The 27910-nt window shown below is 42.7% G+C and overlaps 1 protein-coding gene across 2 annotated transcripts in view; it reads right to left on the bottom strand.

Moving 5' to 3' along the window:
* Positions 1 to 27910, bottom strand: part of Psq (pipsqueak) — a 65199-nt gene that overhangs the window by 9943 nt on the left and 27346 nt on the right. For both annotated transcript variants that reach the window (XM_014351634.3, XM_089590190.1), the window contains exons 3-4: positions 26715 to 26859; positions 24923 to 25087 (exon numbers count right to left, since the gene is read on the bottom strand). In XM_014351634.3, coding sequence (XP_014207120.2) covers positions 24923 to 25087; positions 26715 to 26859 — 310 coding nt within the window. The remainder of the gene's footprint in view (positions 1 to 24922; positions 25088 to 26714; positions 26860 to 27910) is intronic.

The following is a 27910-nucleotide window of genomic DNA, read 5'->3' as shown; positions in this document are numbered from 1 at the left end:
AAAAAAAAAAAACAATTTAGACGAAAAATAAATGAACAATAATTGTCATGGCAATAAAAAATGTATATTTAAATATTGGATTTGAATAACTGTAAGAATAAACTTTAATATTTAATGATATATAACGCGCTTATGTGATTATATAACATAAAAATTACAAAATAGTGACGAATGAAAAAGAAAAAAAAATTGGTTTGAAAATTTTTTGTAAATGCACGAAACAATTGTTCCCCAAGTATGGCTACACAGCAATCACGTGGTGTCTCTGTGTACGAAGAGAACATACGCGAGATTCCTTTATATAGACAGTCTTTACCGGAGGAAAGGAGGTTACACAGCATCACCGTTGCTCCACATATATAGGTTCCGCAGTTCTGGACGGGATGGGTGTATATGTATGTATGTATATAGTTTCGCGGAAGGACGAATGCAAGGAGGGAAGGAAGGAAGGAACGAAAGAGAAAGTGTATTTTATCCTTGTGGCGCACTTGCAGCACTTGTACGACGTATAGTATAGTACCCCTGTTCCCTCTCGGTAAGTATATATAATATATATGTATGATGTAAGTATACTGCACCGTGCGCACCTTATACTATAATTCTCTCCTGTACTTATACAAATGTAATGTATGTACGACGCTTCTTGTGTGTCCACTCTGTACAATAAACTGCAAGTAAGCATAGCACAGCCGATAATACTTACTCAATTCCCTTTTTTCTTCTTGCGCATCGTCTCAACTAAACAACCTATGTGAAACACCCCCATTTATCGTCATTCTCGTTGTACCAATGCACCCTATCAGATCCATCCCTCCTGACATACATTATATATATATATACACATTTGTATGTAATTATAGACTCTACATATACTATAGATGCATGCAGTTATACCTATCCACACACACACACACACACGCATACACGCATATATTTTCGTTTTCATTATTCTCTCGCTTCGTTCGCTACATGCGCGCTTTCACTTTTTGCGTTGTTTGTATACTCACCACCACAATACATGTCCTTCCCAACTCTGCACACGCATATATTTCCCCTCGTATTTTCCCATCGCATTTTCCCTTCCTTCTCTCTATACTTCCCTCCCTCTTTGCGCGTTAACACATATTTTGAATGATCCCGACACTTTTGCTTTTCCTGTTCTCTCTCTCTCTCTCTCTCTCTCTCTGTGCTTTCCATTTCGCGTATATAGCACACACTTTCACTCTTTTCGCTCGACACGGTAAACATCACCTCTGTATATATATATAAATATAAACGAATAAATATACACGCACCCTTTGACGTTTCGCACAGGTGATGTTGGTGTGAGGATACACATAGGTACATACACATGCACCAACGCTGTACCTCTTGTACTTGTCTCTCTGTGGGGGTTTGGAGAATGTGTGTGTATTTGTTTGCACAGGGTACCTATACCATATGTAATATAATTATGCATTATAGGCAGGTCCTGAATTCACGTGCCAAAGGTCTTATAAAGTAATCGAAATGACGTACGGGCACGAGTCAAAGTATATTATAAGGTGTAGGTATACTTATCAATCGGACGGGTCAATTTGTCGGAACTTTGGCTTACCTGGAACAAAAAAACAAAATACATACTGTTAGACGAAAATAGTACTCACGTGTATCAATGCAATAATCAATAATATAACAACGTTTATGTATAATTGTATATATGAATGAAAAAACCGTGAAAATATTGTACATGGAATATCGTTTTGTTATACACACAAGATGCCACGAAGCCATTATTCACGAAACTGTACGCGTTACAATATCTTTCCTTCGACAGCGTTAAACTTACACCTGTTGAACCCAAGAATAACTCCTCCTCCCACCCTCCTCAGCCATCTACCCCTTTTTCTTCCCGTCTTGCGCTCAATCGCTTTTCTTATTCTTTTCGTGAGAGGCGCCCGGACGCCTTTCTCTTTCGCCGCGGTTGCCCTCTTAACCCCCTCTTGAAGGGAGAATGTGCAATATCACTCCTACTTTTTTTTTTTTTTTTCAACCACCAACTCTTCGTTTTCACCTGATACAAGTAAATTTTTCCCCTGGACTGCAAAATTTTTTTTTCTCAAATCATATATCCAAGTATGGTTTTATGCAGAGCAAGCAGAGGTATGGGTAAGAAACCGGTGTTGTTGTTTTTCTTCCTCTCTACCCATAGTCGTACCCCATATATTTTTGTCCTTGATTCTTTCTGTCCACCCCCATAATCACCACCTCCTTACTCGCACGCGTGTTCGCGCACCCACACATTTACGCTGTCAAAAAGTAAGCAGTGAGCTATATACCGCTTTTATCCGATTTTTTTACGAGCCCGCGTTTATACTCGCTGCCTTCTCTCTTCTCCTCAACCACTTCCCCGTCCGGCCTGTTTTCACGCTCGTTCATTCATTCTTGTGTACTTACACGTCCCATTCAACCGTCGTCGAGCTGTTTCTTCCTCCTCCAGCCGTTCAACCCTTTACTCGACAATCGCCTTACGTTGCGCACAAATATGGTTGCTCGCATCAAAATATATGGGTGATGGTGGTACTCTGATGCATCGAACGGGGCGTTTTTTTTTCGTTCTCTCTGCGACTGGATATGGCTAATATAGGATTTCTTTTTTTAATTTTTTTTTATGGGCTACTGGGTCGTGTCTTGACTATGGGGGAGGATACAAATTTTATTTTTTTATCGAAACGAGAGACATCGTTACTTGCTCGGCCACGAGAATATGCGACCAAAGTCTGTACCTATGTGTTTTATAAATTTCAATAGAGTACCTACACACCTCCCTTGCATTGGAAATACGGGTAACAATAGCACCTCCTCCTACCGCCCTCAATGGATTCGCAAAAAAATATATATTTCCAGAAAGAACACAAGTTGAGGCAATGATTTAGCGCAACGACCAACCATACATTGAACAAACCGAGTCTCCTCGCTTCGAAGACTCGGTCGCCCGCGCCTATATATATCCACCACCAATGATGATACATGTATATAAGGTGCGTGTACTTTGACACAAAAGGTTGTACAGCTCGTAAAAATAGCCGAAAGAGTGCGCGTGTAAAATATATAGCTGACGAGGACGACATAGAGCGTATAGGGCTATTCTCGGCGAAAGAGACCGTCGAGGGGCCACACCGCACATGATAGTATATATTATACTGTAGGTATAATGCGCGTGTCGAGGGTGTACACGGGGAACCAAAAGACTCTTTCTTCTTCTATACGAAGGGGACAAAGAAGTGGCGATTTCGCGAGTTTTTGAGAACATAATACATACATGCACCCTGCGCATATATAATTACGCGATATTATGGAATCGTCGATCGCGCAGCGAATCAAAAGGGCTACATACCCCGGCCCGGCGAACCTTTACAGCCTGCACTCCCACGACAGTCGGCAGCGATTCCATTCCGGCACAGCAACATTATACATTATATTATTAGTACAATGTATACCTATATACGGTCGCGTGTAAAATTTTCGAGTTTGCAGTCCAAGGAGGATGGTATCACATTGTATAACCACCGGCGTGTGTGAGGTTTTTGTTGTTGTTATTGTTTCCTCCGAGTTGGAAATTTTGAGCTTTTGTTTCCATACGATTGGATCTGCCGGTTCGAGGCGTGAAACTCCGAGCGCGAGACGTCACGAAAATTCCTTTTCTTTTTTTCCTTACACTACACGTGCAATTCTGAGAAAAGACTGCTAATTTCTCACGCGTACGAAAGTACGCGCTTTACGACCTTCTCATCTCTTTTTTTTTTTTTTTTTTTTTTTTTTTTTTTACGTTTAGTCTCGGGTTCATGTATGTATATATACATAAAACGCGTACACGCGAGGGAAGGGAGAGAAAGAGCTCTGTCTTTCTCGCAAACAAAGAGTATCATTTTTCAAGGCCTTCGGACGCGCAACGCGCATGTGTGTGTGTGTGTGTGTGTGCACACACGTCCCCCCGTAAAAGACCAAATATCTGTTGGAGATGCAATAAGCTCTTCTTTCGTCAAGCGAGTGGGGCTCCTTTTTATCCTCGACCACGTATCGTACCGATTTTTCAAGCCCATCCAACCGATGTAATTTTTAACCAATACCGATGTTAAATACGCGTTAGACCCCGGGTTTTCGGTGATCACATACGCGCGGAGATCGAGGCCAGCGTTGTTTCGTGAATTCGTTATTTTCTCGATTCGTGGAAGTTCGACCGGCGCACGGCTCGTGAATTTTAATAGCCCGGCCTCTCCCGTCGTATGGATATACATATATATATATATATATATATATATTTAATATACACGTGTCGAAGGCATTGTAATACACAAATTGCAAAGTCAAGCGAGGTATACACGTAATAATACTATTATATCTCCGGAGGAGCAGATTTTATTTTTATGCTCCTCGAAGTAATATGTAATGAAAACTCGTCCTCGCAAATGTGGAGAGAGAAAAAAAAGAAAAAAAAAAAAGGCGAGGCGATTCCTCCCTACACCGGTAGCAAATGAATTACAAGCCAGCGAGCCGGCGAACAAATTAAATTTCCATCCTCTCCCGTCAGCGGTTACACACCCGTGCGCGCACACGTGCATGTATACACAAGCGCGTATATAGACGGCGTCGTCGACAACGAGCACGGGACGGACGAGAGGGTCTCGCGGATTTTCGCACGAGAGGCTCTTCGTACATTGGCGCTGTGCGGCCGCACAACTCCCCGGTCAACCAGACCGGAGAGACCATACTACTACTAACATAATTATACTCATACACCCACGAACACAAGTTTTCATATATATATACGTGAGCGTGTGTATATATGTAATGGGTGTGTACGTATACAGTGGCAAAACAACGACGAAGACGAAATGAACGCATCGCGCGTAAATCGCGTGTTATTCGATACCATCGAGACTGTATGAGTGACGGACGCGGCAAAAGAGGGACTTTACTCGTGATTTGTTGGGATAGGTGTACATGAGTAGCCATTACAATACGTACATTGTAAGTATACTACGGTCTTTCGAAGTGGGTGTGCATCTGTGCGGGAACTATACTATATACTATCATATATATGTGGCAGAACTCGAGCAACGACCGAGACTTTATATATTTTCCCCACAGTTTATCCAACGATTTAAATTTCTTCTTCAAACTCGCATTGGAAACAAAAAAAATTTGCACGCTCTAACTCCCTGCACACATGATACACGACAAATCGCGCACACACTCGCGGCCTATCCACCGTCTTATCTCTCCGTAAAACACTGCGCTGGCGGACCTTTGTACAACAAACCGAGCAACGCGAGATGGAAAAAAAAAAAAAAAAACTCACCTTGGACTACACCAACTCGACGGAGCAACCCCGTGTATATAATATACGAAGCGGCCCAGCCGATTGTGGTTTCACGCTTGTATGTATACACTGATCATCGCGACCGATCCCCGTCGTCGCTCATGCTTATATTATATTATCACACCGAGAAAAAAAAACAAAGTCAACTAATTTTGTTTTCTTTTTGTATTTGTCACTGCCTCCCTATAGCACGTACACTTTGAAAAGAAAAGAAAAGAAAGCCGCGTTAAGAGGACGAAAGAAAGCGCGCACGGCCGCGAGAGAGGGGCCTCGTGGTTTTGCCGGCACCTTGTATGTATATGTATGCATGTACTACAATATAGCGCACGTATGTGTATTTGTGGGAGTAAAAGCGAGAGAATTAACGGAGAAAAACACAAGCCGGCCGAGGAAAAGGCCCGCGAAAGCGTAGCCGGTGATAAAGACGCGGAAAAGGAAGTAGCCGAGGAGGAGAGCCTTGCGGCGCGTATATATAGCGTCGCCCGTGCGAGAGATGACTGCCAGCGTCCGAGCCCTCCGACCGGGCTTATACGGACCGAACGAAAGAGAGTACGAAAGAGGAGAGAGAGACCCGTTCCCGAGTACCTACATATATATACGTATTATACGGGGGCGGTGACGATTGTGCTCGTAGTAGTGGTGGTGGTGGTTGCTGGTGTTGCAGTCGAGGGGGCACGCAGGCCTGCACACTGGCGACTGCGGGCGTCGTGTTATTCCTCCTCTCTTTCGTTTCTCACATTCTAAGTATATGCGAGTCAGTTGTAAGTAAGTGAGCAAGTATATATTTATATGCCCCAAACGAAAGTGAAACGGCATTCGGGGGTGGAGTACATTACATACACACATATATGTGTTAAATATCAAGTAAAAGGGGCAACCCGACGTTGTTGCTATACTGCCACCGACGACGACGACGACGACGACGACGACGACTGCACTACTGATACTTTTACATTATACCGCGTCGTCGTCGTCGTCGTCGACGTTGTATATATCGAGACATTGCCCAGCGGCAGAGAGTGCCCGTATACACACGCCTACGTATACCAATATAGTGCGTGTATGAGAAAATCCACAAAAAGTAACTCGTTGCTGCCCCCTATTTTATTAAAAAAATTTTTTTTTCGAGGCACACCTTCGAGATAGGGCTCATTTATACTTGTAGTGTCATTTACTAATTTTGAACACGGGTTTTAGTGGAGGTGACACCCTTTTTCCGCGATTAACATGTCGAAACTATGATTTTTCATATAAAGGTGTCACCTCCTGCCCTAAAACCCATGTTCAAAATTAGTACACGAAACTACGAGTAAAAAAAATAAGTCCGGTTGCAAGAGTGTGCCGCTAAAAATTTTTTTATTTTTTATGAAAATGGGGATCAAAAGTGGGATATTTTTTGTGGATTTCCCCGTGTATGGGCGCCCACCGAGAAGAAGAGGAGGAAGAGGATGGGTCGGTGTATGTATGTACGTATATGTATACATGTGTACTCGGCCCAACCGACTACTACCATCACTGCAGTGTAGTTATACATGTGTACATGCTAACCGAGAGCCGATATAATTATACCGGGCGCACCGACGATGCAGAGAGCGAGACGTCTGCAGGAGGAGGTATGTATATGTAAGAAGAGGAGGAGGAGGGAGAGAGGGCTCGAAAATTTCGCCTCTCTACCGGAGCGCGACGTTGATAGTCGAGTTGGGCCTATGGGTAGTGTACACGGGCGCATACACACACGCGCGATCCCTCTCGCTTTTGCGCGAAGAGGCGTAGTCTCTCTACCCTGGATGTGTATGTGGGTGGGTGGGCCGGTCGGGGAGTATGTGGCGCGTCTACACTGCCGCTGGTCACGCGAATGGCTTTTCGAAGGCGGCTCGTATATAATATTACCTCTCTGTATCTGCGGCTGATGCGCGACTCCGACGACTCTTACCGCTTGATCGCTGCATGTGTAACTATTGCGCATGTCTACTGCGGGGAGGCTCGCACTTTGGGGATGGATTTCGTCGGTCGTAGTACAAGAGATGGACAATTGCTTTTATTTTTTCTTTTTCTACCTTTTTTTTTCATAACAAATCCATCCTGACAAACAGGTTTTTTCTTATCGATAAAGAGAATTTCGACTTTGATGTAATAGCGTTCCTCATCCTCTTTGATTACTATTATTTTTATTATTTTTTTTTTTTTATCCCCAAATTCATTTAAAAAGCCTTAAAAATAAAATCATTCGAATATACTAGATACAGATGACAATAATCATCCATTTCCAATGTAAAGAGAGAAAAAAAAAAAAAAAAAAAAAATTACCTAAACCAAACACAAAAGAGTCCGTAGTACGAAAAAAAGGGCATCATCGTACACAACGAGGCCGAAAGCAGGTATACCAGAGCATACACGTACACAAACAGGAGGCCACACTTCAGTAGTGGGGAGGAAAAAAAAATCCTAAAAAGTCCTACACGCGTACACGCACAAAAGTTCCTATACCTCCTCCCCCCGATCGAGCCGCAGACCTCCCCCCTTGTTTTCTATACGAAGCAACAGGAAAAAAAAAAAAAAAAAAAAACAGAATCTCATCGCTCGTATATATATACTAGTAGCCCAATATACCTGCACCCGACTCCTCTCTCTCGAGCCAGAGGTACCTATAACTATTATAACTCCGCTACAGGTATATGCAAGGTTTCGCTTTCTTTCTTCCCCTGTGCCCCCGTGAGCACCTTACTTGTTTTTACGCGCGCTCTCTCTCTCTCTTTGGGCCGCATCTCTTTGGGTATATTATATATATTGTATCGTCCCCTCGAATAAATATATATATTGTATTGAACGAAGGAAAAAAAAATACGAGAAGAAATTTCATAGCTTTATTTTATGAAGCGAGCAGTACAAGTACCGATTTGTACTCATCTGCGATCCTCCGCCACGAAATTTCGAGACGAGCACGCGCAAATCCCAATATGTTTATATATTTACGACGAGCGCTTTTAGCACACACAGAACGCTCGGTCGCAAGGTCTGCGGAAAAAGGAGGGTATGGTATATATACATATATACGTGTACACGTTGGCGAGAGTCGAAAGAAAAAGAAGAAAAAAAAAAAAGAGAGAGAGCTGCTCCAGCGAAATTAGCCTGCGGTGTCGGGCGAGGGGCACATATTGTACCTATATATACACCCAAGAGCCCGAAAAGCGAGACGGAAAGAATCTTTTGCCAAGAGAGAGAGAGAGAGCCCGTCCCTACATGTGTGTGTGTGTGTGTGTGTGTGGTGCCCGTGAATACAACACACATACGTATGGCAGAGGAGAGAAGGCTCATCGTATACCAAGTCCGAGGGAAGCATACATGATCCGATTGTCTGTCCGTCCGTTCGTTAGTTATAGTTAGCCGCTTAAAACTCGAACCCTTTTACTATACCCCCCCTCGAGAGTCTCTCGCCCGTGAAGAATATACTTAATGTATGATTTCATGCGTGCGTGTACATTACACTGGTGCGAGATTGGTTGGGCTCAGTCTGCAAATCAATATGGACTGATTTTTTTTTTTTTTTTTTTTATGTCTATCGATCGATCGACTTTACTTCCTTAGCCATGATTGCGTGGTCCAATCGTTGGTTGTTCGCAAATGATAATAATAATAATAATAATAATAATAATAAAAAAATAAAATAAACATAACATATCCTCACGAGCACACGAGAGAGCGAGAATTTCAATTCTGTTTGATTAAACTTTATCGGAAGGCTCTCTCTGTGCTCACCATACTCGGCTGGCCAGCGAACACCGACTGCATTGATAATTTAAACGGGCGGGGGGGGGGTTTAAAATATACCCATATACGCGTATATTATATACATCGGTCGGGTCTTCTTTCTTTGTGAGCGCGCGTGTGTGCGGGCGCGCCGTAATCAGCTTCGTTGAATCCCCAGTGTGATCAGAATACAATATGGATGTGTATACTCGGTGACCAGAACACACAAAAAAAAAAAGAAGCTTTTTTTTTCTTTCCTTTTTTCGTTGACTTAATTTACAATTGAACAAGAAGAAGATGACGCTGGTGATGGTCACATGGGTACGAAGTAGCCGGAAAAAAGAGACGAATCCGCTCATATATACATTATATACCCACACGGCGAAAGGAGCATTTTGAATGTCAAGGTCGCGACGCGTATAGTATATAAATGTATACAATATATACATGTTGCGTGTGGGATAAGGCGAGCGAGCGTCAGAAGTAGAGCGGGAGAGAGAGAGCGAGAGAAAAGGAGCAGGAATGACAAAAGAGGGGAAAAAAGAGGAAACGAGAACGCGCGCGCGCGCGGAGAAGAGGAGACAGAGAGAAAGTGATGGTTCAGCTGGTATGGTGTATGTATACGTAATACATATTATGTATACCTGTACTCCTGCAGTCTATGTACGTATGAAGAGGAGAAGAAGAAGGAAATGGAAGAAAAAAAGAGGAGAGAAAGAGGAAGTCCGTAAGTAGGTGAGCGAGAGGATGGAGAGAAAGAAGATGGGAATCGAGAGTAAATGGAAAAAGGAAGAAAAGGCACCAGGGCAACTGCTGTGTGCGTATATGGAGTATAAGTACAGTAAGAGAGAGAAAAAGAGTTTTGAGCGTTACGTATAAAGGGGGAAGGGGGGAGAGAGATGGAGAAGTACGTATAGCAAAGAGGAAGAAAGGAGTGGGTGTGTAGATATCTAGGAAACGCATGTGGTACATGTATATATCCTGTAACACGTGCTCGCGGGAGTTTTTCGCGGAAGACGGAGAAAGGACGTCGAAAGTAGGGCTTATCCTTTTTTTCATTAAAACGCGTAGCTTTCGGATGGAATTATATACTCTTTCGCTCAAAACAGAGTTCCCTTCTTTTTTTTATTGATCTGTAGATTTCGTAATAATGGCCTTCGTTTCTTTCTCCGCATTCAATCATCAAATTTCGATGGGAAAAAAAAAAGAAAATTCAAGTAATAAGCTAAAAATCTTTGCGTGAGCACATAATAATAATAATAATCATCATCGCGGCGAAGCACATATTATAGCGTACGGACCACGGGGGAAAAGGCTCTCCTCTAAAACATGGCCCGAGCAGAGAGTCCAGTTTCTCACATACCTACCTACGACCGACCTACCTCGGAGCTAAAAGTGTACCCCTCCGAAAATATACCTGGCCGACACGCACGGCACGATGCTCTCGTATATAGATAAGGTGGTTCACGTTTGCTACAGAATCCCATCTTCGGACCGCATTAAACATATTAAGAAATTCAGCTCATATCTATCGCACGACTTATACATAAACTGATAGTTTTTAACAATTTATGGTGTGGGAGGGAGATGGTTGGTAAATTAATTTTTCGTTTGACAACGCTTAAATGTTGGATTGATTTTTCTCGACGGGCAACACTGTACTGAGAGGAAAAAGTAAAAAAAAAAAAATAATAGAGAAATTTCAGCAAAACTTACCAATCTGACAGTGCAGTTTTGCTAAAATTCCTCGATTATTTTTGTTACTTTTTCCTCTCAGTGAATCGAATTCAAGCTGGTAAAAAAAGGAAAAGTTATTATTATGGTTTGCAGTTAAAATTATGGTTTGCATTGTAATAATTACTATGATAGAGAACAAAATTTATTAACCGATCCTTATGAGGCTCACTGTTGCAGCATAGAAATTTTTACATTTCAAACCATAATTTTAACTTCTTGTTTTGAGATGGGTGGACATGAGTTAACTCAGGAATAATCAATTTTTATTCATGTACAATAGATGAATAACTGTAAGAACATGATCCATAAAAAAAAAAAAAAAAAAAAAAAAAAAAAAAAAACAGTTATTTTTAGCTCGACAGTAAAGTAATACAAAGAGAAAAAAAAATTCGTCGGTTGCCAATATCTAAAACTCGCAATTCTCGACCTTCCTAATCCTATCGAGGCTCTCGGCTTTCGGATGCTGCGCCGGGCTGGTCCGAAACTCCGCCCCAGTCCCTCTCTTGGACAAAAAAAAAAGAAAAAAAAGACACCTGTGCAGCAGCTACAGAGGGGAGAAAGGACCAACCGGTCGAAACATCGAAAGAGTTGAGAGAGGAATAAAAGAAGAAAAATTCAGGCATAGTACGTACATACATCGACGATGAGCTACAGCGGCCGAACAAAATCGAGGAATAGGAGGAGGAGAAAATCTCGTGCGGCAGCGTCGCATATACATATAGTATATGGGCGATATCGCAAAAAATTTTGTCAATCATGCAGTCCAAAAATATTTTGAAGCTCTGATTTTTGTTAATTTTCCTTTTCGTCATGCGTGATCTTAGTTTCCTTGGAATGTCAAAATCAATAATATCAATAATATCATTGGTCATTTTTAAAATGTGTATACATATATGTACTTTTATAACACATTTTGAGAAAATAATAAATGTGAGCTTGTTACAAATCGAAGATGTGCGATAAACTACTTGCTAGAATCGAGGAATTACACGCTTAGACCGAAAGTATCCACGGATTTAAGCGATTGACCTGTACTTCAAGCTCTAAAGCATAAGGAAAAAAAAAAAAAACAAACATTCGAACAAAAGAAAAATGTGAAATGAAAAATTTATTGCAATAAACTTTGAACCAATTATCTCCACGAGCGGAATCACATATGGGTATTGTTCTACGAGTCCCCCACGAAAACTCTTCCAAACCAAGCTCCGATGAAAAAATTCCATGAGTTTCAACACTCGGAGGTTGTCCAAAAATTTAATAAAAAAGAAGCAAAATCAGAACCGCAGAAAAGATGGCTTCTCGTGGAATAGCTCGTGTATAATATATACGCACATGTGTATAATGTATAGAGAGATCGAGTGCCCCTGTTATACACACACCAGAGCAGGAGGTTTAGCCTCACGACCACTACCATGCACCAACCATCAGAGCAACCTATATGTGCAAAGAGAGAGAGAAAGAGGTATGCGGACATATACATATACCCCGGACCGACTCTTTCTCTCTGGCAGCAGCATCAGCATCGAGAAGAGCCAAGCAAACGAGAGACAGAGTAGTCGAAAGAGGAAGAGGAGCCGGAGGTGGAGCGAGGCCCAGCCAACAGCATCGACGATGAAGGAAGCGGAGGAGGAGGCAACAGCCGAACGAGTCGTCGTCGTCGTCGGCGGCGGCGTCCCTTAATGAAAATTCCCCGGCGTGCAGTGGTGCTGCTATACTCTCTCCCCGTCGACCCTATACGTATACATACACACGTATACAATACCGGCGGCGTTGGCATTGATCGCCTCTCTCTTCGGTGGCTGCTGGCCTGATATCGTGCTGTATCATATATATATATATGACGTGTGTACCATCGCGCGCCGAATATATCGAAAATTTACATGAATGTATAGCCGTGGCGGTGGCGGCCGGAGAATGCGCTTATGCGCGTGTGTACACATGAGCCGCGAGAGAAGACCACTGTGTACAATACCACCCTGCTCTCTCTCTGCCTCTCTTGTATATACATATACACCTTTGCCTCTACTGCTGCTGCTGCTGCTGATGTATGAATTGTAATATGATGAAAAAGAAAGCGAGTCCAATTAATCACACATTAGCCTTGTTTATTCAATTGTTGCAAGCTCGATGTCGAGGACTCGCGTGCAATCTTCATGCTTTTTTTTTTTTTTTCAAATAAAAGGGAGAGAGATTTCATTTTATTTTTTTCCCTTCTACATATTACATTCCTTGCATGTACACCACGATCACCACCCCGATGGGAGAAAAGTCATCGTGGGTAAACATGGACCACGCGAATTGTAATTAGCGAATGTGAGTGAGTGTTATACAAGCTGATGTGAATCACACGCGACACCTTACGTGTATATTGTATATTGCAGTTACAGTCACTGCTGGCTGCCATGTAAGTGTTATTATGATGGTGTTTTAATCCTCAGCGTCCACGTGTGCGGGCTCTCTCATCCGCACAAGCGCAAAAGTCACAAACGAGGGGTGGATGGCGCAGGTACACACACACACACATATACCCAAGTGTTACCATGGGCGATCGTGGGGGTGGACGCGGGTGCGCCGAAGAGGATCAATCTCTCTCTCTCTCTCTCTCCGTCCGAGGCTCGACGGCACACGGGGCAAGAAATGGCCGGTCGGTCACATGGCACTTTCGACTCCGCGATCATCGCAAAACAGAGCAATTTTTTTTTTTATCGGCATATAAGTAATATTATTACGTTGCACCAAATGGGGAAGAAGGACCTCTTTGTGCATACGAAACTATTTCTTGGCCACTTTGTATGGTATAGGTGCACTCGATTTTTCGATGCAATAGACAATCAATGACAATTTGTTTGGAGCTAGAGAAAATTTTGTCAATATTCGACGAACAAAAAATCCGCCCCAAAAAAACGTCCCCCAATTCCCTTTTTTTCGTACAAAGGTCCATTGTAACGAAGACAAAAAAGAAAGAAAGAAGAACAAAAAGCACACCTACGACGTACCAGCCCCTCGTACCTGCACGCATATTATGTACATCGAAAGCACAGGAAATCTCGAAAAAACAATGGCCAACGGAGCTTACACCCCACACCGCATATACACAGCTCTCCCTCTCCGCCCCAAAGGGTTACGCGGCCGGGGGTCGGCGTCAGCTTTCGACGTACGAATATTTCGCGAGGCTACACCCGCGTGTGCGACAGTTTACGCGCACCCACACACGGGTTAAGAAGGGGGAGGGGGTAGAGGAGAGGGAGACGTATACGTAATCTTCGATTAATCTTTCGCCTCCACCCGCAGTTCGATACGTGCATGTGCGCGCGTTTCTGCATCGACGCGGGGACGAGGAGACTCGTAAAAGGGGCAGAGAGCGCGCGCGCCGATATTTCGTGCCCGTCCTACCCCCTGGGTTGTAGTTTCTTTGCAATTCTTTATTTTTCTTACTTTTTTGTTGAATTTTGGCTTTTTATACCTCCCCACTCCCCTCCAATTCTTTTGCTACCCGTGTACTCGCAATTGAAAAAAATTTGTTTTTCGAGTTGCAATGAGCGAGGCAATGAGTATAGAGGTACTCGTGGGATACGCGACATATCTGATCTTCTTGTCGTTCATTTTACGCGAAATGATACAATCATCGGTCGAGCGATGGTTTTTATATACGACACACAGCAAACCTCCGCGTGGACCGTGGGCCGATATAGCTCTAGTCAATCGTCCCAAAACCGAAACAGGCACTTTCGCCACAACTGCACCAATGAAATATCGGGCGATGGACCAAAAAAAGATCGGAGCTGAGAAAATTGTAAATATATATATAAACCCTACTAGTAAATTTAATCATCGTGGGGTTTCAAAAAGGAAAAAAAAAAAACAAAGGGAGAGAAAAAGATTGATAGAAGCTGAACGATATCGTTTCCACTCGATCGAAAGTATTAGTATATTACGTACCTAGTTCGGAAAGGCTAAATTGACGAACCGAGAGGTTTACGGTAACGAGGTTCGTATACTATTTTACAGCCAGAGAACCGAAAACCAAGCGGCGAAGGTGCGACTTTGAGGTTAGAAGGCTGTAAAAATATTTTTTCCCATCTTCTGCAGTGGGGGGAAGGAAATTTTTCCACGCAAAACACAAATATTGGTTCGAGATAAACGAGAATAGATCCTCTATGTACAGACATGTCAAAGGTGATGGAGTGATAAACAATGCTGCAAAGAGAACTGTATAAAATCATCTGAGGGGCGCAGAGGTAAGAAACAATAATTGCAAAAAGCCGAAGGAGGTGAAATTTACCTACATTTTTCGTTAATTTCGAGCGCATTTGAATTTCCAAGAGATTAGAATAGAGCGACGAGACGCGTCGCTGACGATGGGTTTTATCCAACAACGAAATGTCTTGGACGTTCAGTGCTCATCTATAAAGGATCTCGGCACCAAAAATGAAGTACACATCAGGTGCCTCGATGACATCGTCAGAGGAAAACAAAAAGTAACTCGATGACAACTCTCTCATGCCTATATACGAAATGCTACACGGTATCGCGAAAGGGTAAACGCGTATACAGATAATATGCACAGACACGTAACAAATATAGCAATAAGCATACAAGCAAACCGAAAGGTGCCCTCCTCCCAATAACCCCTGCTTTTCCCCTTTTTCTCTCGTAAATCGAGAGCCACCAAAATCTACGTGGGTATACTGTACAGTTGTACGGGCAAAATTCGATGACGCATCACATGCAGGACAGGGCAGAGGTGGAGGAGAAAGGGGCTACGAAAAGAAAGAAAAGCATAACAAAGGGAATCTGCATGTGGTTGCCATACTCGTGGACGTTCAAGTACAGGGTATGGGCACAAGCAAGAGCGAGCCGGAGAATTCGATTGTTTCAAGCTCTGCGTGTGTGCGCGCCTTCTACTACCTGCTTTACAGCCCAAGAGAGAGAGAGAGAGAGAACGATAAGCATACAAGCTCGTAATCTGACCTTCAATTCTTAACTTATGTACAAAGAAAGGAAATGTATTATCGGCAGCTCTCGCTTGGCCGAGGCAACAATCGCGGAGTATACACTGTATAATTGCGTCCAGGTATATATATATGTAATCGGAATGTCGTGTGTTTCTTTTTTTATTGCTACTTGTGATTTTTATACGTTGTGTGAAAACATTTATTTCTTTTTTAAATAGAAAACAAATAAAAATCCAAGTAACACGTGTGGACCGAGTGTGCATGGGGATATGGAGAATGAAAAAGAAAAAAAATTGGCGAGACAAGTGTATGCGAAAGGTGAGACTTTTCATTACAAAACGAGAGTGGAAGGCTGTGGTGAAACTATACGTTGGCGTGTAAATAACGTTCGTTCAAGTGCGAGAAAATATAAGGTTTGAATGGGACGAGCCTAGTAAATTTACGTAGCAGAGAGCATATAGTATATGTTTTTTTTTTTTTTTTTTTTTTTTCAAATATTAATTAATATTACTGAATAAAATTGCTAAAAAATGAGTTGTAAACATTCGTTTGTTTATGACGTGTGTATTATTTATAACAATTAAAGTTCGAAAAGACAACAAACCTATAGGTCATATATGATTCTCTCTCTGTTGTCCGATATGCTTGGGCGTAGAAACAAACGATAACTTCAATTTCAAAGCGTCAGAAATAATATAAACAATTATTTATGTGTTTCTCCTCCTAGTCCACACATTCTCTGGGTTCGCTACTGTCAATTTATTCAAAATTATTTTCATTCCACTTAATCATACATACAACAGATCGAGTTAACGATAACTTTCTCTCTACAACTTTTCAAGAGTTCATAATTAAGGCGCATCTAAGGGATTCTTTTTTCTTGGTAAAATATTTTTAAAAAATAATTTTTTTTTTTCTTTTCTAGTTGGAAGGTATCACATGTCAACACCATCCTGCTCGACGGACGAAATTATCACGAATCCTATTTTAATCATTTTGTTCAAGTGATATAAGGCTGTGGAGCTACGCTGCTTATCATCACGGGGAGTCACTCGACTGTACACACTTGGTGTCTATAGCTCATGCGTTAAAAATAAACCTTCCGCTAGATAAACACTAAACCACGTAACAACGATATTATTCAACAACAAACGTAACGCGTAGAACAACGATAAAAAATAATTATGATGGAACGAATCTTGTATAAGGAACGTGGGGCATCGAAAAAATTATTATTCATCGCTACTTAGGATTTTACGCGATTCATTCACAACCAGCATTGGTAACATGTTCATTCGAACTCTTGTAAAAACAAGCGTAGCCAATCGAATGATTTTGAGGGTAAAATGATCCTGATATGATGAAATAAAAGAATGATGATCCTTTGCCAATATCTCGGAGTATATGACCCACCTACTCGCGTCGTGTATGTATGTACATACACTGGAGGTATAGTCCAAATTTTTCTGATTATTTATTGCACAAGAGCACAAGAGTATGAACTTTCAATACAAAGAAAAATTATAACGCAAAACAGTGGCCCACCAAAGTAATTTATATTAGATTTATGACCATCATTTCTACTACACTGTACCCAATTAATTTCTCTAAACAGCTGTTCTCACTCGGCAGTGCGCAGAACCGTCTCTTCGTGTCCGCTGCGCTTTCAAATCGCATTTACGCGAAACTCTCGGCTAACTTTAATTCCTCCGGTCCCTTCGAGCTACCGCGTACATATACACATACGTGCGGATGTAAGCTTTTGGCAGAAGCGAGACTGATGAGATTTTCGGCCATCTTTCCGCAATGCCCCCCCCCCCCTTGCGTTCGAATTAAGGTAGTAGTCGATCAAAAACACTTTTCTTACGATTTTTCTAAAATTTTTTGTGTGCCTTAAGATTGCTATTATTTATCATGAGCCAAAATTTGAAGAGGCTTAGCGGTATAGTTTTGGAGATATTAAAGTTTTAATGTTGAACTTTTAACACAGGAGGTATAGGAAAGCGCCGGATTGGGGGTCGATTTGTGAACGAAATTGCTTATATCTTTAAAACGCTTCTTACAATGTTTCGTAAAAAATAGTATGATATAATTTATATTATAAAACTGTGGTTCCAATTTAAAAGGGCTCAGCGGTATATTTTTGTTGATACAGTGCGGCGAATATAAACACAACTGATAGGATTCGTCTGCAACGCTCCTACAACGTTGTCATTTTTCGAGATAGTTGTCGAAGCGATATATATATAGTATACGCATACGCTACAGCGCATTATGGCACGCACTGTAGAGTGCTCGACTACTACCTTAAAAAATTAAAAAAAAAAAAATTTCTTTTTCCTTTCAACTGTACACCTGATGCGTTTTATTTTCTTTACAGAAAGGGCTTGGCGACATGGGATTTTGGAAACTGTACGTTCAGTGCACTGCTAACATACGTGCTGGATGCCGCTTGTTAGCGCGGATTGGCACACAGCCGCGTAATTGGAGCTCCAGACATCCGGGGCGAGCAAGTACTCGTGCACGGCGAATTGAAGAAAAAAAAAAAAAAAAAAAAAAAAAAAAAGTAATGGTCACGACATGAGTACAAGCCTCGTCCTAATAAAACACTCAACCATACAACACGTTCAAGTATCAATGACAACTTGATCGTTGAACTCTGAACTCGGCGCGCGGCGTTGCCTATACACACACACAAGTACACTCGTGCCATTTGATTTCAAGCTCGCCGTGTACGTATACATAAAATCACCCGGCCCGTGGCGCTTCAAATAAAAAGAGTGAAAAAAAAGAGAGAAGCACTCGCGCGAAAAGTATGTATCACTCGAAATATAGCGTCTAAATATAAGCTCAACGTGTAGAAGGCGATGATGGCCGACTCTGGCGCTCATCGCGTCGTGTTTTAGCTTAGGCAAACACTGGCGGGAGGGAGGATAAAAAAAAAAAATTGACTTTTTTTACAAATCTACAACAATTGTACTTGGGTATTATCAATACAATACTTGTATATTTAGTTGTAATTTCCATCAGAGGTATAACGGACGAAAAGCCCCTGTAGGCCCCTTGCTGGCCTTGCTTTAAATTTTATGTATATATGCAATACCGCGTACGGACGAACCAATGATGCGAATCCAGTCGGTTACTGCTTTGGGCTGTCGGACCCCGTAAGGGTCGTTTCACAATGGAGGGACCGTTCATTTTAAAAACACCTTAAAAACGCACTTTTCTTCCCGGATACAGCGGAACTAGTGTATTCGATACCCTCAATTTAACCAAAAGGCAAAATAAGTAAAAAAGAAAGAAAATTAAACCACGCCACAACGGCGAGCAAAGAGAAAAAACAGTTGCCGGGCGTGAGGGTCGCATTACAATTTTAAAACAAGTGGCCTCGCTCGCTTAGCCATTCTTCGCCCCGTGCGACAAAAACGATTTAAAATTCAAATCTGCAAGCGAAGACACACGAACAATGACGTCTTTGGACCGTACATTATTTCGTTTGTTCGTTGTGCATGCATGCAGGGAGGGAACAGTACGAGGACAACCGTTGTGTGGGACCCTTAACAATTCGCATACACGAACGAACGGATTCATCGGAGAAGAAGTACTTATAAGCTGCAGGTATCTCAGACGGGTTAAGGTGTGGTTTTTTTTTTCTCTCACTTTTGCCCTTAGGGTGCGTACACAAAGGCACACGTATGGTGCTGCAGCACTTGGGCCACTTGGGTGTACACGTGCGAAGAAGAAGACGATAATGACGGCGAGACGATGGAAAGGAGTGTGCAGAATGAGGAGAGGAAGAAGAAGACGGGGCCGAGACTCCACCATCACTCGGTCATCTTGAATCTGCAGTGTGGGGAGAAACGAGAAGAAGAGAGAGAGAGGGAGATAGCCGTGTCAAGGACAGCCAGGAGTAGGAACGAGTCGAAGGACTGTGTCAGTCGTTGATACTATACCTACTTACTCTCTCGCTCTCCCTTTTCTTCAGCTCCTATACGTGTCGTATAACCGAGAGCTTGCGCCATATAGGTACACCTAACTATCGTTGTACCGTGTGCGCTGCTACTGATGCTCCTCCTGATCTCCTTTTTTTTACACCCTTTATTCCCGTTCTCGTGTTTTCACGCTATTTTTTTCAGACTCCCTTTTTCCAAGAGCCGTTTTTTCTCCTTTCTTCCGGAAACGATGCGATGGTTGTTCTAACGTTGCCACAACAACCCCTAATTCCGAGACAAATCTTACAACATCGACCCCCTTGTTGATGTAATAACCATACTCCTGGCAAACTAATTTGTACCTATCTTGTGGCTCAAAAGAATCGGGGACACCTGCAACACCGAACACCTCATTTTCTTTTGCTCTCGTCGCAAAGACTTGACAAAACATCTAATCCGTTGTATTTTCGCGATACAACATACACATAAAGAAAAGTTAAAACGTGTATCCATCATCAAGTGTTTTATACATGTATGTAGCGAGCTCGAGGTATTCAGATGTCGTAACAATGGCTCATTCAACGACAATGAGGCTCGTTGCCCTGGATCGCCCCAAAAAAGGGGGGTACGAGCGATTTTTTAAAATGAGCCTCGTCGTCGTAGAAAGAGAGCTGCGATGGGGGGCGGGAAACGCGGAAGGGACGATTCGAGGCGAAGAGGCAGAGAAAAATCGAAGCAACGAGGGTGCATAGGATGGGGAGGGACGGTCAAGTGCCTCGCGCAGGGAGGGGTCCTTTCGCGAAAATCGGGAAGCTTGGCGATCGAGGAGCAAATCGAGCCGAAAACTCCGAGCTGCAGTGCACGTGTGTACGAGTGCCGTGACCAACCGACACCACAAACAAGCCGAGGGCGTTGAGAGAGAGAGAGAGAGAGACGTGCACCAATCACGGAGCTCTGCAGAGTTGCGTGCCGGCACGTCGCGGTCGCCGGTGCATGGCTGCCTCGAAGGGGACGACGACGGGGGTCTGCGAGTGCCCGAAACCGGCAGCCCGTTTCGGAGGCGGGGGGGGGGGGGCGCAGGAGGGACGCGGAGGCGCGTCTATGGGAAGAGCAAAAATGCGAGCGCGCATCCATGTATACATATACCCACGAGGGGTGGAGGAGGAACAAAATGAAGGGGAAAAAAAAAAAAAAAAAATCAGAGTCGGGCGTTTTTGTTTTTGCTCTGTTTTTCGCGCGCGCAGGGGGAGCTCTTGGTTTCCTTTTTTTACCAGGGGGGAGATGGGCTTTTTCGACGGGATACCGGCTTCGGGGGCCCTTTTTGGACGGAGGTACTCCTCCTCTACGATGATGCGTGTGTGTGTTTGATTTTACGACGCTGGTCTGAATCGTTCGAAGGTGTATTTTGTTTTTTTTTACACATCTAGAGAAAAAAAAAAAAAAAAAATTGAAATTGACTTGTATTTATGGGAGAGTGGAGGCAAAATTGTGATGTACAGTTGCGCAAGTTGGTGGAAGAACGAGGAGTCCAAGTGCCGGTGCTATACACACAGTCCGGACACATACGCGGCGCCGATATCTTGACGGTGGAAATAATGCATACGCGCGAAAGTAGGGCCGCGAATATTGAATCGGTGCCTCACGCCCCTCCGTAAAACTCACGTTCCTCACTGTCGCGACTCGTCTTCCTCTCTCAGCGCGAATCTACTCTGCGAGGCAAATCCTGCAGTCTTGACTGGAAATAACCATTTTTTTTTTTTCTTTAGTTCAACCAAGAGATCGCCGAGCTCCTTCTCCTCCTCTACCGATCATCAACTCCGTCCTCTGCAAAAAAAAAGAAAAAAAAAAAAAGGAAGGGAAATAAACCACCCTCGGGGTCTTAAGAGATCAATCTGGAAAAATTGCCAGGGCTTAGGCGCCCGGCCACACCGGTTCTACAGACGCTCTCGCATTATTTTAAATAAACTCCCAGCCGCTCGACAGAATGCCAAGATCGGCGATTGTCGTTTATTGGATTAGTGGGGAAAAAAAATTGTTTCGCCTTTTTAAAAATTAACGCAGGTAGAAAGCATTTTACTTGAAAAACGAAGCGGGAGCGTGGAGTGTAAAAGTAACTTTTCCCTGGCGTTCGTATACCAAGAGCCGACGTGGGGATAAAAATAATATCAAAGAAGACGACGCTTACAAGAAGTATGTATAATTATACTACACGCGCGGCTATACTTTACATCTGTGTGTACGTATTTATATGAGTACGCGACGAAGCAGCGTTTAATTTTGCTACACCCCCCCCCCACCCGATGCCCGAGAGATTTAATTTCAAAGCGATTATTAAAGCAAAACAGCTGTTTGACGCTTCTCTGCTAATATAAGTAAGGCAATTTAACGAAGATTTCACGTTCAATTTTCAGAGTTTTGGTTTACGTAATTTATTATTTGGCGCGACGACTAAATAGGTGACGCTTTCAAAATTAATACCAGTGCAGGTGTTGAACACTAATGGAAAAACAATGACGCATGACGTAGTCATCACTAATAGATTAGGCCTAATTTTTAGTAATTACAAGTAAAGGTGTTTTTTAAAAATATAAAAGAGTAAACAAAATAGAGCAGATTGATTACGATTGTTATCTTTTTGACGCATACATTGCGATTCGTTGACTGTGAATTGATTCGTGGTTTCATTGAAATTTGACTCGTCAGGCTTTCCAATCCACATGACGAATAAAATATATTTTTATATATAAAGTAAAACAAAAAAAAGTTGAGTCAGAAATACAAGAAAAGAAAAAAAAAAAACCAGCAGAGCCTATACGGAAGTGGGGGCGTAAGTAATCACGCTTCTGCCTCAACCACCCAACCCATCACAGCCACAAGCATTAACCTACACTCTTGTCTATACACGAAAAACCAAAATACCCGTAAACGTATAATACATACGCAACATTATAAACATATACAGAAGGCGATTTCTCGTTTTACGTAACGTACTTTATACTCATTATATACATTTTATCTGTGGTATGCGTTGTAAATATATATTTATATACATGCGGAACATACCTAGCCCAACCGGAGCCGGCTCTTCCTCTTCTTCTCCTCTATATTTCTTTGTTGTAATTTTCCGATTTAACCGCACGCAGGACGACGTAGATACTAAGTATTTTCGGCGGCAACAATTCGTTCAAAGATTATACTAATATATTACAGTTCACACGCACTAAAACTGCCTTGTTATCTGTTCCTCTCCTTTTCAGTCCACATCCATCTTCCAAGACTCCAGCCTACATACGTGCCACCGTTATACATTCAAACACACGTGTCGTACGTGTACTTACGTGGGTGTAAGATACGATATGAAAAAGTACACGACGATTGTTCGTGCGAAATGTTCCTTCTCGCGCGAGCAGCGGCACACGAGAAAAATAAGTATAGGTGCGCGTCCGAGTTCGATGCCCGTTGGAAAAGCAACTAGCAGACGTCTCCGTCTCGCTCTTTCGCGCACGCCTCCGGTAGTCCGGTGTGTGTGTGTGTACACGTGCGCGCGAGTGTGCGAATTTCGAGCTGCTCTCTCTGCGCGTGCGAAACTGCGAATAAGTAAGAGTAAGAGAGAAAGAGAAGACAACCCAGCGCTCACACACGTACATGCATATTGTTGTGTATTCGTACTTGATATCGTACGCACACGCGCTCGTCCATTGGGGGAAGAGATTACACGAAAAGCATGCAGAAGAGAGAGAAAGAAAACAACGTGCGCACGCAAGTTTCCTTTCGATGAGTATTTAATTAATTGTAAGTACATATGCGGGCTCCGTTCACGAAATTCGTTAAAGGTTTTTCATCCCATTCTGAAACGGAGCGAGTAGGGAACAAAAATTAAAATGGCTCGTTGCTTGTGCCTTGCTGTAACGAGTAGCGGCGCGCACACGGCTCTCTTATTGTTGTCACGGGCAGCTTCGATCTGGTTGTATTTCTTTTTTTTTTTTCAATACTCGTTGGACGAAAACTCGTTTTGGCACACTAGAAAGTCTTTTTTCTGTTTGTATTTTATATAATTTACGTTACTTCAGACGCAGCAAGTACAGGTAAAAGTTTTACCGTAAAACTCACTCTTGATATTTGTGTACGAACGAAAAAGTGAGATCTCGCTTCGAGCCGCACTTTTGTTGTTAATCGAGTACTGGTGCACCAGCAGACAAGATTGCACGGTACAACAGTAAAAAAAAAAGAAAAAAAAAAAAAGAAATTCTCACATCTCTTATCGATCGAAGTCAATAACCAAAAATGTTACGAGTACTTTTGAATAACAAAAAAATAAATAAATAAATAAATTGGCGAGAGCCGCACGCAGAGCGATCGCACAGAACCAAGATGCTCGTACACCGTACACACGTTAGGTACGGTAGGGTATACCTCAGCTACACCACAATGACGAACGAACGGACGTCGAGGAGACGACGAGTATGACGACGACGACGGGAGTATAGTCATGGGCGCATAGGCACAGATATACCTAATGTATATATAAAAGCAAAGGAGCAGAGACGATCGTACGATGGCGAACCAGTAGAGATATATCATAGACGGCGGCTACCACCATAACCAACATGCACCGGCAGCAGCACCAGCTTTCTCTCTTTTTGGAGGCGCGCCGCTGGCTGAGCCCCTTCCTCGCTCCAAATAATATACATATATACATACACCCACACACTGATAATAGAGAGAGACCGAAGAGTATTTTTTTATAAGTATATCTATACGTGTCCACCGGACAAGTCGATTACTTGTACGGACGCGATTGGTCATATCCACCCTGGCCAAATGTAGCTCCATCAGCAGCTGAAGGAAACACGGCGAGGTCTCAAAAAAAGGGAGTTGAAACGATGGTCGACGGTAGGAAAGTGGTTGTCCTACCGATCGGTGGTCATTTACCTACGGGCGATCTTGGCAAAACGAGTAAAATCGGGGGATGCTCCGGAAGGTAAAACAGCTAGTACCTGCGGTCGGTAATGCAGACACTTGCCTCATCATATCCTACTAAAGATAAAACGCGAAAGTTCTCTGAACCGTTGAACGATAAAAGACCGCTTATCGAGGCCGCAACCCTCTCCCCGTACATATACATCGACTTTGTTTACTTGTATATAATTTTATACAAAACGAGAATGTATATATAGATCGGCGCTCACCTGAAGTTCTGCCTGCGAGACGTCGATCTCGCCCCTGTAGACGAACTCGATGATGAACTTGAGGTCGTTGAAGCAGACGTCCTGCGGCATGATGATGGTCGGGTGCTTGCAGGGGTTGGACAGCAGCAGCTTCTGAAAGTACGAGCTACATGCCGAGAGCACCACCTGCAAGTTGTTGGGTTTTGAAACAAAAAATAAATAATCAAATTATGTATCTTAAATTAGGGGATCTATAGGGGGAGTCGTAAAAGTATACATAAGCGCATCGAGCTTTGCTTCCACTATCGTGCCGTTGGACAAGCTTGGGTGTAGTTGGAGCTACAAAAGGAAATAATAACGCGAGGGAAAATTAAGTTTGACAGGGACAAAGTGCTCTTTACCGTCATCATCGTCATTTTTTCCATGGGCAAAATATTCAAGTATCAACATTACACGTTGCTCGCACTTTTCGCAGCACGAGTGGCATTTATACCAAACGAGCTTTCGCTATCCAAGGATCGTGTAAAGTTGGTTACGACACTCTCGTTTTATCCTTCGATTATCTCGAGTATACACTCTCGCTCAGGGACATTACACTATTCTGCGGAGGGGTGGAAACCCCCGATGGGAATGGAATTAATTTAAGGAGCTTGGACGTATGAACGGGTCATTTTCGAAGGTATACGCGCAGTTTGTTTGGCAGGAAAGGAAACACCGTTCAACACAACGGAAAATACTTGCACGAAAAAAAAAAAAGAAAAAGTATAGTTGATTTTGATCAAATACCCGGGCCAGTCACTTCCCCAACATCTGTACTACCTCTGTGACACCCCGTAAAACCTCTCTCCCGCATTAATCGGAATTTCCGAAAAAAAAAAAAAAAAAAAAAAAAAAACCTGCAGGCAGACTCGAATGGCGGATCGATGCTGTTTCTCATCGTATGATAAAAATAAAAACCCCTTCGGTACGGAGAAAAACGCGGTCCACGTGTATATACGTATATATACTTGAGAGACGAAGAACCGACAGAGAAAGAGAGAAAGAAAAGAGGGCCGGAGAAAGGATAAAAACTGCCGGGGGAAAGAAAGAGATGCCAAAGCACCCTCTTCTTTTCCGGAGCTCGGAAGGGAGGGAGGCGCAGACTAGCGCTGTACGATTCGCCGGGAAGGAGGCGAGCTTACAAAAAGCCGGGGAGATGGAGATGGATGAAAAAGCCCGACGGAGGAGGAGTAGAGAGAGAGACAAAGGGGGGGGGGGTGGAAGCGAGAACCCAGGAAATGAAATAAAAAGACCGAGGGGGATGCTCTCCCTCTCTCTCTCTGTAAAAAAGGAGATATGCAGAGAGATGGATCCTTCGCCTTTTCTGCGCAGCGGCAGAAGGGAAGAAGAAGAAGAAGAGGAGGAGGATAGATCGATAGGGCGAATGAAGCGAGAAAATTTCGGGCGGGTGAACAGGAGAGGGGGTCCAACTTTTCTTCTGTGTCTTATCTGCCCCTTCCCGTTAGTCAGAACTACATTTACATGGACGAGTTTTTCCCCTGTACAGACAAATAAATTTTCGACTCGAAAACGTTAGATTGACGTGATTAATAATGGGAAAAGTCGCTTCAGTGGAGGCCCCTCGTGCCATGAATGATGAGATACGCTTCGGTATGGGTCATTATATTTATAATATATCTATGTACTCGCAGAGTCGATTGGCGATACGCGACAACAGAGGATGACGAAAAAGCAAATGTCACCGGTGTAATGCATGTATATGGTGTTACCTATTTTTTTGTTTCCCCCTATGCTAATTTAGACACTGGCTTACCTTGTGAGCCTTGAGGGAGGCCTCGTTGCAGGCGAGGGTCACGTCGACAAAGGCTTCGGTCTGGAGGAGCTGGTGGAACACGGACGTCATGTTGGACTGGTAGTTGTTCCAGCGCAGGCAGTAGTGCTGCCCGGCCATCCCTCCGCTGGAACAAGAAAAACACGAGGAGTTAGAGAGAGAGATTTTTTTGGAAAAGTTTTGTTTTTTTCTTAATGGTACTCGACGCACGCTGCGGGATGGAAAACGAATAGTCAAGGGGAAGGGAAGTTTTTTTTTTTTTGTTTAAGTAGTTTTTTTATACTTAGGCGATGTGCCTATCGTCTTTCAGGTGAGTGTACGCAGGTTTGGTTATTTTTCTTCGTGAAATATCGACCTTTTTCTCAATTGGCGTCCGAACGGAGGGTCAAGTTTGTATACACTGTACGTTTAATGTAAAAATTGTTTATTCTCAATACAACAATGATAATGTTTTTTGTTTTTTTCACGCATTTTCGGATATTGAAACTCATGATTATATAATATGACATGTAACATATTTAAGGACTTTTACAATTGTTGGGACTCTATTATTTCCAACATTTTTATAAATATTGTTATTTTTAATCTGTAATTCAATTGAAAAAAAAAAAAAAAATCGTTCAACACTTTTTTATTAGTAATGAAAAAATAATAGTTTCAACAAAAAATAATTGTTGAAAAAAATGTAAAAAGTATCCTTGCCCCTGCACGTGTGAACACGCGTATATAAAACATACAAATTCCTTTCATTAGAAGCAAAATTTTTGTTTTCCATTTAAACAGGGCCCGAGGCTTCATGTATACACGACGCAAATTCCATCCTTTTAATCTGATACGCCTCGCAAGTTTTATTATACACACCTATACACACACGTCTGCATCTACCTCTTATCATCTATTCATTAGTCCCTGATGCACAGTTTACATTCTTCGTGCACATCTAAACGCACTGCAAATCCAAATTGTTTCAACCCGCTTGATATGTGCACACGAAGCAGCTCCGTAACAGTGCATGCGTAACAATAAGTAAATATAACTCGGTCTTTGCACGTGCAAAATTATGCAGACACGAGCGACGAAAAAGGAAAATTGTTATACTCTCCGATGAAACAACACGAATATTCGGATGCGACCCTAAAGTTTCTTGAAAAAGTATTCACCAACAACTTTCCCTCCAA

The sequence above is a fragment of the Copidosoma floridanum genome, unplaced genomic scaffold (genome assembly GCF_036245765.1).
Source record: "Copidosoma floridanum isolate Cflo_tuat_1 unplaced genomic scaffold, Cflo_Japanese_pri ptg000012l, whole genome shotgun sequence".
In the NCBI taxonomy this organism is placed as follows: Eukaryota; Metazoa; Arthropoda; class Insecta; order Hymenoptera; family Encyrtidae; genus Copidosoma; species Copidosoma floridanum.
This window is presented reverse-complemented; position numbering and strand designations above follow the sequence as displayed.